The sequence below is a fragment of the Budorcas taxicolor genome, chromosome 1 (assembly GCF_023091745.1).
Source record: "Budorcas taxicolor isolate Tak-1 chromosome 1, Takin1.1, whole genome shotgun sequence".
Taxonomy (NCBI): Eukaryota; Metazoa; Chordata; class Mammalia; order Artiodactyla; family Bovidae; genus Budorcas; species Budorcas taxicolor.
Genome location: NC_068910.1, coordinates 44,333,829 through 44,346,099, shown reverse-complemented (window position 1 = coordinate 44,346,099; position 12,271 = coordinate 44,333,829). Strand labels below are relative to the sequence as shown.

General features: G+C 39.8%; 1 protein-coding gene across 1 annotated transcript in view; it reads left to right on the top strand.

Annotated features, from left to right (window-relative positions):
- TCAIM (T cell activation inhibitor, mitochondrial) overlaps window positions 1–12,271 on the top strand; it is a 36,951-nt gene that overhangs the window by 4,516 nt on the left and 20,164 nt on the right. The window contains exons 2-3 of the mRNA XM_052639063.1: window positions 4,523–4,595; window positions 9,868–10,003. Coding sequence (XP_052495023.1) covers window positions 4,523–4,595; window positions 9,868–10,003 — 209 coding nt within the window. The remainder of the gene's footprint in view (window positions 1–4,522; window positions 4,596–9,867; window positions 10,004–12,271) is intronic.

Here is a 12,271-nt window from a genome sequence, read left to right as displayed (position 1 = left end):
TAGTGGTTAAGAATCCACCTGCCAATGCGAGAAATGCAAGAGAAACAGGTTTGATCCCTAGGTCAGCACCCCACTCCAGTATTCTTGCCTGGAAAATTCCATGGACGGAACCTGGCAGGCTGCAGTCCATGGGCCTGCAAAGAGAGGGACACAACTGAGCATGCGTGCTCGGAGACTCCAGCCTCCCTTACCATCATGCAGACTGCCTTCCCCAGCAGCGTCATGGTCACTTTAATTTGCCTTGAGTTGGCCTAAATCAGTGCCGTCCAATAAAAATACAGTATGAGCCCCAGATGTAATTTAAATTTTTCTAGTGGTAAATCACAAAACACAGTTAAAACCAGATTGTGTTTTGCTTTTAAATCATGTTCGATACAGGATACAGGATGCTTGGGGCTGGTGCACGGGGATGATCCAGAGAGATGATGTGGGGTGGGAGGTGGGAGGGGGGTTCAGGATTGGGATGTACACCAGTGGCGGATTCATGTCAATGTATGGCAAAACCAATACAGTATTGTAAAGTAAAATAAAGTAAAAATAAAAATTTAAATAAAAATAAAAATAGAAACAAGTAAAATCAATAAATTATCATTTCAACAGCTCATCAGAATCTAAAATTCTTCATGTGATACTTGGCATTTTCTCTCTGTGCCCCCTGCCTTACCCTGGAAGTCATATTCATAACCACTGGACCCCAGGGAAGTCCTTGTTTTGTTTGTTTTGTTGTCTTGCTCTGGAAAGTGGGCTGCAGAGCATAACTTGGATCCCCTATGTTGCACATCAGATGGAGGCATTGTGATTTCTTGAACTTACAAGATACTGCTGCCGCAGACTGTTAAAACAGGCACATTGTTGCAATGGGAGGCCTATGTGCTTTCCATTGTTCAGTACTTAGGACTTTTCAAGAAAAAGCATAGCGATTAGAGTGTGGCTGCTTATTATTTTCATCTGTTTCCCATTCGTGTTCTTGGGTGACCATATGCCTCTAGAGTATTATTCCTCATTTCTTATCCACAGCTTTCGCTCATTTTACCATCTTTGCAGTTAAGTGGCATAAATGTTCTTAATATGAAAAATGAAACATCATCATGTGTGAATGTGAAGGACTCTTTTCTTCTTGAACTCCATTGGGACCCCAGTCCAGGGCTGTCACTGGACAGGTTTCCCAGGGCCAGGGGCCTGTCTTAAATACTCAGTGAACAACACGCATGTCATTTTTGTTGTTTAATTTTGTATGCCAGCAGCATTGTTTTTGTTTTTAATTTTAAGAACATACTTTGCATGTTCATGGTAAATAAACTAGGAAATATAAAAAGTAAAGGGCTTCCTAGCCTACAGCTAGAGAGAGCCAGTTTGGGGTTGGATATGTATAGTCTTCTGGTCTCTTCTTTGCAAACTTTAAGCCTGTACCTGTTCTCTCTTAACCAAGTCGCGACTGTTCAGTGACTTTGGTTTATTTACTTTTGGTTGCACTGGGTCGTCATTGCTGCGCATGGCTCTTTCTATTGTGGTGAGCAGGGCTGCTCTTCTTTGCTGTGCGCAGGCTTCTCATTGCAGTGGCTTCTCTTGTGGAGTATGAGCTCTAGCTGCGGACTTCAGTAGTTGCAGCGCAGGCTCAGTAGTTGTGGCACACGGGCTTAGTTGCTCCAAGGCTTGTGGCATCTTCCCAGACTAGGGATTGAACCTATGCCCCCTGCATTGGCAGGCAGATTCTTATCCACTGTACCACCAGCAAAGTCCTGTTGAGTTAATTTTCTAACAATGTGGTAAGAATTCAGTCCATCATGGACAGCACTGAAACTTGAATAAAAATGATTCTTCTTCCCTCATTTTGTCTCCATTTAATCTCAGATATCTTCCAAATGGTAGGAATATTTCTAGTATCTGAATTTATTACAAACAAAATAGCAAGGTGAATGGTTAAGTAAAACCTTTTTAAACATTTAAATGAATGCCTATAAACACATTCTGTATCCAAGAGGGTCTTGCCACACCAGTCAACCAGAAAATAAATGGAAGCATCCACTGTTGTTTGCAAATGCACTTTTTAAGTAGGTAATTGTTGACTTTTCTTTAAAATACGTCTTCTGTTAGTGGCAGTTATGCTTCATTACATTGCCTTGGTTCAGATATATGAACTGCATTATGAAAGCATTTTTTATTTTAAATTAATTTATAATTTTTTAATTGAAGGATAATTGCTTTACAGAATTGTGTTGGTTTCTACCAAACATCAACTTAAAATTTTTAAACCATTTTTAGTGCTTAAAATTTTGACAGAATAGGACTTGAGCCATGTGGTCGTTTGTTTTGAGGGAATATGCTGCTCCACATGGCTATTAAGAATGGAATAGTGTAGAAAGCTCCGAGCTTCAGAAGCCAGGGGAAGAAAGGAGAAAGGATTTTTTTTTTTTACCTGGTAATTATCATGTGAATAATAAGTCATTTCAAAACTTTAATAAGAGATTGCTCAGAGTTTTTAAAGTCACTCGATCAGTTGACATGGAAACTATGGTATAGTTGAAATTCTTGCTGAAGCTCTGAATTATTGGAAAAGTTCATGTGATTAAAATCATGTTTCCCCTTTATCTGTTTAAACTTAAAAAAAGCTTGTTTTTTAGAGCAATATTAGGTTCACAACAAAAGTGAGCAAAGTACAGATTCCCACTTCCTCCCTACACACACATAGCGTCCCACACCTGAGTTGTACATTTATTACAATCGATGAACCTATATTGACACGATTATCACCCAGAGTCCATAGTTTACATTAGGGTTCACTCTTAGCATTGTACATTTCATAGGTTTGGGCAAATGTATAATGATATATATCGACTGTTGTAATAGTACTACAGAAAGTTCTTCCACTGCCCAAAAACTCCTGTGTGCTTCACCTATTCATCCCTCCCTCCCTGCCAACCACTGATCTTTTTACTATCACCATAGTTTTGCCTTTTCCAAAATGGCATATAGTTGGAATCATACAGTATATAATCTTCCCAGGTTGCTTCTTTCACTTAGTTATATGCATTTAAATTCCTTCCATATCTCCTCATAGCTTGAGAGCTCATTTGTTTCAGTACTGAGTAATATTCAATTAGCTGGATGTACTTACAGTTTATCTGCTCACCTACTGAAGGATATCTTGGTTGCTTCCAGGATCTGGCAGTTACGAATAAAAACGCAGTAAACATCCGTGTGCAGGTTTGTGTGTAGACATGTTTTCAGTTCATTTGAATAAATACTAAGGAGTGTGGATACTAGATCATATGGTAAGAGTCTGTTTAGTTTTGTAAGAAGTTTCCAAACTGCCTTCCAAAATGGCTGTACCACTTTGCATTCCCGCCAGCAATGAATGAGAGTTTCTGTTGCTCCACATCCTCACCAGCATTTGTTGTCAGTGTTTTGGATTTGGCCATTCTGATAGGTGTGTTGTAGTATATCGTTGTTTTAATGTGCGTTTCCCTGAGGCCCTGTGATGTGAAACGTATTTTCATATGCTTTCTTGCCATCTGTGTATCTTCTTCCATGAGGTATCTGTTCAAATCTTTGGCCCATGTTTTAATCAGGTTGTCCATTTTCCTGTTGTTTAAAGATATTTTTGGTGTGTGTTGGATAGCAGTCCTTTCTTTGTCAGATATGTATATCCTGTGCAAATATTTTCTCCCAGTCTGTGGTTTGTTCTTTCTTTCCCTCTACATTGTCTTTCACAGAGAAAAAATTTTTGATTTCAATGAAATTCAGTGTATCAGTTCTTTCCTTCACAGACTGAACCTTTGGAGTTGTGTCTGAAAAGTCACTGATATACTTAAGGTCATCTAGGTGTCCTCCTAGGTACTTGTCTATGAATTTTGTAGTTCTGTGATTTATATTTAGGTCTTTGATCCAGTTTGAGTTAATTTTTGTGAAGTGTGTAAATTGTATGACTGGATTAATATTTTTGCATGTAGATGTCCAGTTGTTCCAGCACCATTTGTTGAAAAGATTACCATTGCTCCATAGTAGTGCCTTTGTCAAAGATCAGTTGGCTATATTCTTGAGATCTGTTCCTGGGCTGTCTTATTGTCCCTTTAATCTATTTGTGTATCCTTTCACCAGTTACTTACTGTAACTTTACAGTAAGTCTGGAAGTCCACTAGTGTCAGTCTTCCAACTTTATTCTTCTTCAGTGTTGAGTTGGCTATTCTGTTTATTCTACATATAAACTGTTATATGTTATTTCAAAATAATAACTTGCTGAGATTTTGATTGGGATTGCATTGAATCTCTAAATCAAGTTGGAAAAAACTGACATCTTGACAAAATTGAGTCTTGCTGTCTGTCCATGAACATGGGCTATCTCTCCATTTCATTCTTTGATTTTTTTTTTTATCAGAGTTTTACAGTTTTCCTCATAGATCTACATATTTTGTTAGATTTATAATTTAAGTATTTCGTTTTGGGGGTTGCTAATGTAAATGGTAATGTGCTTTTAATTTCAAATTCCATTTGTTCATTACTGGTATCTGCTTAACTTTTTAAGTGATTAATGGATGCCTGGAACTTGACCTACATATATATTCAGAAATGTTTTGCCACCTGAGACCTGTGAGGAGGTAAGCTTTGTGGTTCAATCTGTTATTAGTATTTGGGAGGTGGAGGGAGTATGTGGAAGCTGTTAGGTGTTTAATTTCAATTTATTATAATTTATCAAATTCTAACTATTTTGTCTGTATTATGGTGGAGGGCAGGAGTAAGAAAAAGAAAATTAATGTAAACATCCATGTCTTTCTCCCAAGTATCTATTCAGAGTAAAAGGTGAAAAGAATAGGTACCATCTTTCAAAATAGTTCAGTATGAAAAGTTTAAGAGGAAAAGAAGATAGTTTGTCCTTGACATAGATCTTAGTATGTTGCCCTCAAGTCTGTTGCTGTCATAAAGAAAACCACTTTATACTGAAACTGTGTAATAAGATCATTTGATCATTATATTTGCTATTTATATATGTATAGTCTAAATGCTACCTGTTTCAGGAAAGAATTTAAGGAGCTCAGTAAAATTTAATTGGCATAGTAATAGGCACATATACAGTTAATCAAAATGAAAACCAGATGCCCTCTAGAGGAAAAAGATCATTTGTTTAAAAAGTAGAACTGATTAGACAATTATTCAAATATCAGATTTCTGGCTTCTTGGTAGCCCAGTCAAAAAAGGTAAATTTATTTGACTCCAAAGTATATAACCAAAATAAAATTGGATCTGTTCCATAAAAATGATGTCAGGGACTTCTCTGGTGGTCCAGTGGTTAAGACTCCACATTTCGAATGCAGGAGACACGGGTTCAATCCCTGGTCAGGGAACTAAGATCCCACATGCTTCAGGGCACAATCTCCCTCCAAAAAATGACATGTCAAGTTTTAGATTACTAAAACACATTTGGCACTAATTAGTACTTTTAAATAATTATGCATTGATACATGACTGTCTCAGCCAATAGTCACTGTTAAAAGGAGTGTCTTTAGGGGAACAGACTGTTTCCACCAATTGAGTTTATGATGAGGATTATCCAATAAAGGGAGACTGTCTCTCACTGAATTTATGACATAAATGGTTTGAAAGAAGAAGAAAAGATAAACAAAAGAAGCTGTGAGATACTGGACAGCATCCCCAAAAGTTGTTGGGCAGATGTTGAGACATTCTGTATGTTGTGGTAGCTGATGGTAGTGTTCAGCTGTAGAAACCCAGGCTAAAGTGCTGTGTCCTCTTGCTCTGATACAAAGAGAGGCTGTAGGAGCTTGGAAGGATGAGATTTACAACACTTCCTGGGCTGTTTCCTTCAGTGATACCCACTCCTGCACCCCCATGCCACTGATGGCAGTGAGCACTAGTTGCTGTGGATAGAGACACAGTTTTCTGGCTTTTTTGACCTCAGTCTTTAGAAAACTATATTTTAACTTTAACCCATAAAAATAAAAGTTTCGTAACCGTAGTTAACCTTGCCACACTTAATATCCCAGAGTATTTTCTGTTCTGAGATATATTTTCTGGGTTGTTTTTGTGTGTGTGTTTTTCATGTTGGTCATGGATTACTAAATTGATTTCACAACTCAGTTGACTGTACAGTCTGTGTGCACTCGAGCTCCATTCGCCCCCAGCCACCTCCTTCCTTTATTTCTTGCCTGTGGCTCCTTTCCCGCTACAGCAGTGGAGTTGCACAGTTGCATCACAAACCAGATGGCCCTGAAAGCCTAAAATATTTCCTCTCTGGCCCTCTACAAAAGAAGTTTCATGTGCCAGTTTTGCTCAATCTAAAGCAGCACACACACACACACACACACACACACACACAAAATAAAGCAACACAGTATTGCTTTCAGTTCAGTTGCTCAGTTGTGTCCCACTCTTTGCAACCCCATGAACCGCAGCACGCCAGGCCTCCCTGACCATCACCAACTCCCAGAGTCCACCCAAACTCATCTCCATTGAGTCAGTGATGCCATCCAGCCATCTCATCCTCTGTTGTCCCCTTCTCCTCCTGCCCTCAATCTTTCCCAGCATCAGGGTCTTTTCCAATGAGTCAGCTCTTCACATCAGGTGGCCAAAGTATTGGAGTTTCAGCTTCAACATCAGTCCTTCCAATGAACACCCAGGACTGATCTCCTTTAGGGTGGACTAGTTGGATCTCCATGCAGTCCAAGGGACTCTCAAGAGTCTTCTCCAGCACCACAGTTCAAAGGCATCAATTCTTTGGCGCTCCGCTTTCTTTATAGTCCAACTCTCACATCCATACATGACTACTGGAAAAACCATATCCTTGACTAAATGGACCTTTGTTGGTAAAGTAATGTCTCTGGTTTTTAATATGCTATCTAGGTTGGTCATAACTTCCCCTCCAAGGAGTAAGCATCTTTTAATTTCATGGCTGCAATCACCATCTGCAGTGATTTTGGAGCCCAGAAAAATAAAGTCAGCCACTGTTTCCACTGTTTTGCCATCTATTTGCCATGAAGTGATGGAACCAGATGCCATGATGTTAGTTTTCTGAATGTTGAGCTTTAAGCCAACTTTTTCACTCTCCTCTTTCACTTTCATCAGGAGGCTCTTTAGTTCTTTTTCACTTTCTGCCATAAGGGTTGTGTCATCTGCATATCTGAGGTTATTGATATTTCTCCCGGCAATCTCAATTCCAGCTTGTACTTCTTCCAGCCCAGCGTTTCTCTGGTTTTTCTTGCTCTTATTTCCTTGCATTAAATACCTGCTGCACAGTCATTTACTATACGTTAGCCAGACCCTGTGGTGGGAGCCTCTGAGCTCTCCTGCCCCTCTGGGTCTACCTCAGGGTTTGCCCTGAGGCCATCAGTGGCTGAGGGGAAGAGGAATACCAAGTCAGGCTCACTCCAGCGGGACACAGGATGCCCCCAGCGGGTGACTGGCTAGAAGACTTCCCACTGGCAGGACTGAACCCTTCTCGGGACCGGACAGCAGCCCCAGACATCCTCCCCAAGGCTCCTCCCTTTCCCTTTCTCCTGTAGGTGTCTGGCCTGAACCATGGTCTGGAAAGTCTCCCTACTTCCTCTCTTCCCCAGTCATTCTCTTGCACATCTACTTCTGTCTTGACTTCTGCTTCTCAGCAGACCCAAACTAGCATAACGAACAACAGTGAATACCTGTCAGCTGTTTTTCCTGCCCTCAAGGATGCCATGGTAGTTGAGAAGGATGAATACACATCATTTCTATTTTAAGGTATTCTGTTCCATGTATGTGGGGCACACAGTTTGTTTTATTAAAGCTTAGAAGAGGGAAAGACTTTATAATGAGGATACAAGAGGGAAGGTTCTGGAGGACTGGGCACATTGCCTCCTGGCACATCACTAGGACTGCAGTAATTAGTGAATGAGTAAGTACAATTTGCAGAGACGGAAGTGGGGAACAGAGAGGATGTCTGAGAGCTTAGAAATCATGAGAAGAAAGGGAAGGACAAGGCAGATCGCCAGTGGGGCTGAAGCTGAGGGTTTCTGTCAGGAGTGTTTGAAGATCAAGTTGGAAAGATAGATCGGAAGTTATAAATACCAGACTAAGGAGTGGATTTTACTCTGCAGGAGTTGAAACACCATCAAAGGTGTTTCAGTAAGGGATCCAAGGATAGTGGGATTTTAGAAAAATTAACCTGTATACCCATTCCAGTATTCTTGCCTAGACAATCTCATGGATGGAGCCTGGTAGGCTACAGTCCATGGGGTCGCAGAGTCAGACACGGCTGAGCGACTTCACTTCACTCCAACCTGTATACAGCATGGTTAGGGAAAAGAAACAGAATACTGATTCGGAGGCAGCACAGTCCAGTTTTGTGATGACCATTGCTGGAAACAAGGAGTGGTTCCAAAGGACACTGTAAAGTGAAAAGAAGTAAGACTTCAGGACTAAAGATGAGGTGGGGCTGGTGAGCTAATTCAGGCAACAGTAGGTCTGAGAGGTTCTGCACTGGCAACAGGAAGAAAAGAGGACCTCCGTAAGAGAAGTAAAGAATGTGTCCTGGATGGCGCTGTCCAGCTGCTTCCTTGCCTTTTGTATCCAAGCTGAGTTTAAAAGAAAAGTAGTGACCTCGGCTCCTTTTTTTAAGACATTTAAAATTTGAGAGGCTGGCAGGATAGCTAAAGCGTCCATCACACATATGGCAATGGGGACTTAAACTCAGAGGAAAAGAGCTGTCACTAACATTTACTTACCCTGCCTCCTATTACTCTCCAGAAATGATCCTATAATATCATTTTGCTTTTGAAAATATATATTTACTTAGCTGTGCCAGGCCTTCCTTGCTGCACACGGGATCTTAGCTGTGCATGCGGAACCTACTTCCCTGATCAGGGAGCAAACCCGGACCCCTTGCACTCGGGTCTGCACCAAGTCCTGGCCCCTGGACCACCAGAGAAGTCCCTCAGTCACTGTAGAAGTAGAGAACTTCCCCAAAGACTCAGTGCACCTAAGGTAGGAGACCAAAACAGGCACAGCATTTAGAGACTTCTGCACAGCCCATTGGGACTTGCCTAGTGACTCAGATGGGAAAGAATCCGTCTGTAGTGCGGGAGACCTGAGTTCAGTCCCTGGGTTGGGAAGATCCCCTGGAGAAGAGAATGGCAACCCACTCCAGTATTCTTGCCTGGAAAATCCCATGGACAGAGGAGCCTGGCAGGCTACAGTCCCTGGGGTTGCAAAGAGTCGGACACAACTGAGCGACTTTCATTTCACTTCACTTCACAGCCCAGTATAGAGTGAAAAAGGTAAATTATTACATTCAAAAATAGAAGTCATGAAAGTGCTCCCCAGAAATTGCAAATAATCTCATTTGGATTTAAAACTTTTTTAAAAAAACACTCCCAGGTGAGTTATGCCAAAATTGGAGAGTGAGATGTCAAGGTATCTAACTGGAAAATTTTAGCATGCTGGTAATGATGAAATGAACTAAAAGATATTTTATATCTCTTATGAAGCATTACAATTCTCAAACTATTTTCACTTTAAAATAAATATTATTATTTTGGATATTGGGGGGTTTTTTTTAATCTGAAAAAGAAAAATGATACAGAAAATTGTCATCATTTGCAGTGAAGCCAGTTTACATGTCAAGGTAGGCTTTTGAGAGGAGGTTTTATTATTATTATTAAATATTATCTTATGATATTACATCAGAGAAATTTATAACCACTGTTTATAGAAATCATGTATCATTCACTGAAATCTACTCTTCTGTAGATTTCAGAAAACCACAAAGCTTTACACTCTGGTTTCTATATTGTTTCTATGATGTTTTCCATACTGTTACTTTATTCATGGGGGATTTGTGTCTGTGTCAGTGATCCAGTGAGTAATAAATCCATATCTTTTAAAAAGGTTATGTCCAGGAAAGATATTTCCATACTGCTTTCTGTTATCAAGAGCTTTATCAGGAGCTGAAGCAGTCAATGCCTTGAGGCCGTTTTATTTTGCTGTACATCCAGATTTCTTTGGACAGCACCCCAGGGAAAGGGTAAATATTTATTTTTCTTTATGTTTAAAGTTGAGTCTGCGTTTGTTTATTTACCTTTGCTACAGTGTAATACAGAAAGTTCTATAAATTGGGTTTGTTTTTGTCATAGTGGTATAATCAATGCTTTGAACTGTAGGCACTGGAAACTGAAACTAACGCTATTGTTCTTTTATGAAAGTCTCATATTTCTGGCAGGCAATAAAGATATCATTTAGGAACTTCCCTGGTGCTCCAGTGGTTAAGACTTCACCTACTAATGCAGACGATGTGGGTTTGATCCCTGGTGGGTGATCTTAGATCCCACATGCCTCACAACCAAGAAACCAAAACATAAAAGTAGAAACAATATTGTAACAGACTGAATAAAGCCTTTAAAAATGGTCCACTTTAAAAAAAATCTTCAAAAAAAAGTACTGTGTAGACTCTGTGTGTGAGTAATCATGTTTTCCGTACCAGTTTTGAAAGTAAAATTGAGGGTCAAAAAGACCACTGCTGGCCTCTGTTACTATAATCAGTCCCTTTTTTAAGGTTGATATAGGGAAGGTTTGGAGAAGGTGATGGCACCCCACTCCAGTACTCTTGCCTGGCAAATCCCATGGATGGAGGAGCCTGGTAGGCTGCAGTCCATGGGGTTTCAAAGAGTTGGACATGACTGAGCGACTTCACTTTCACTTTTCACCTTCATGCATTGGAGAAGGAAATGGTAACCCACTCCAGTGTTCTTGCCTGGAAAATCCCAGGGACGGGGGAGCCTGGTGGGCTGCCGTCTGTGGGGTCACACAGAGTCGGACATGACTGAAGTGACTTAGCAGCATAGGGAAGGTTTTTCAGTGGCTGAATAGTTGCCTGCTGTTGGTCCACTTCCCTATACCATCAGTTCATGTGTGCTCAAGGAATACAAACTGATGTGAAAAATAACTCATGATAAACTTAATTAGGAACACCAGTATTTTTTAACATTAGATAATATATTACAGAACCAAATGCTTTGAAATTATCTCATCGGTTCCTTTTATCTTCCTTACACTGATGACTGGTTTAACATGAAAAGGAATTTAAAACTCTTGAAAATTAGAACATTACTGTATTGCCTTTTTCTACTTACCATGGAAAATAAATCAGTTTTACTTCTTTGCTTTAGGAAAATACTCTGATTATGATGGTTGTTATATTGGTTGTTAGAAATTAGATCCTTTTTAACTAATTAGTAAATTGAATCAACAGCAAAATATCCACTACCTTGGAGATAAAGTAATACAAATTATTGGGAATGTCATACATGAATATAATTTAATGTTTCACAATTTACAGTTTTTAAATCCAATGTGTGTGGAAACATTAAGCTTAATACTAGGTGATGATTTCTGTCCTCTACCAATATACCCTTTTTTTTTTTTTTAATTAAAACTTTTATGTGCCGTAAAACATGAACTCGGCAGACTTGGGTTGTTCTGTTACAAAGAAATGCCTGGCTTCAGTCCTGGCTCTTCACTGCCTCCTGGGAGATGAGCTCTGAGCCCCGGGATATCCTTGCCTGATAAGAATGTTTCTGTGTGCCCAAAGCCTTGGGCCACACCAGACACTTTATCCTAACAATGTGAGTTATGGTGAAATGCATAATTTCTCATGTCTGAGACCCTCTGGGGAGGCTGGAGACAAATAACTAAGGTCGGTCACATGGGCACATGGTGCTCCAGTAAAGGCCCTGGCCCCCGAGGCTTTAGTGAGCTTTTGTGGTTGGCAGCGCTTCTGATGTTGTCACATGTCCCTGCCAGGAGTTTAAACACTGTCTGTACAACGTCCCTGGGAGAGATCAACTGGAACCTTGAGCTTGGTCCCTCCTGGACTCTACCTGCACACATTTCCCCTTTGCTGATTTTAAATTTATCCTTTTGCTGTAATAAAGTGTAACTATGAGTATAATAGCTTTTCTGAGTTCTGTAAATCCTTCTAGTTAGTAAATCATCACAGCCCCAACACAATATAGCTGAGAGTTGGTTTTTGTCTGTAGAATTGTGTGTGTGTGTGTAGTTTTTTATGTGTTCTTTTTTTAAGCTTGTTTTAAAATTGAAGTATAGTTGATTTACAGTGTGTTGATTTCTGCTATGTAGCACAATGATTCGGTTATACATATATATGTGTTTTATATTCTTTTTCATTATGGTTTATCACAAGATATCGAATACAGTCCCTTGTACTATATTGTTTTTATTATGTAATTGGATTTATCAATCATTTATTAATTGAGATATTTAGTCATAGTTAGGC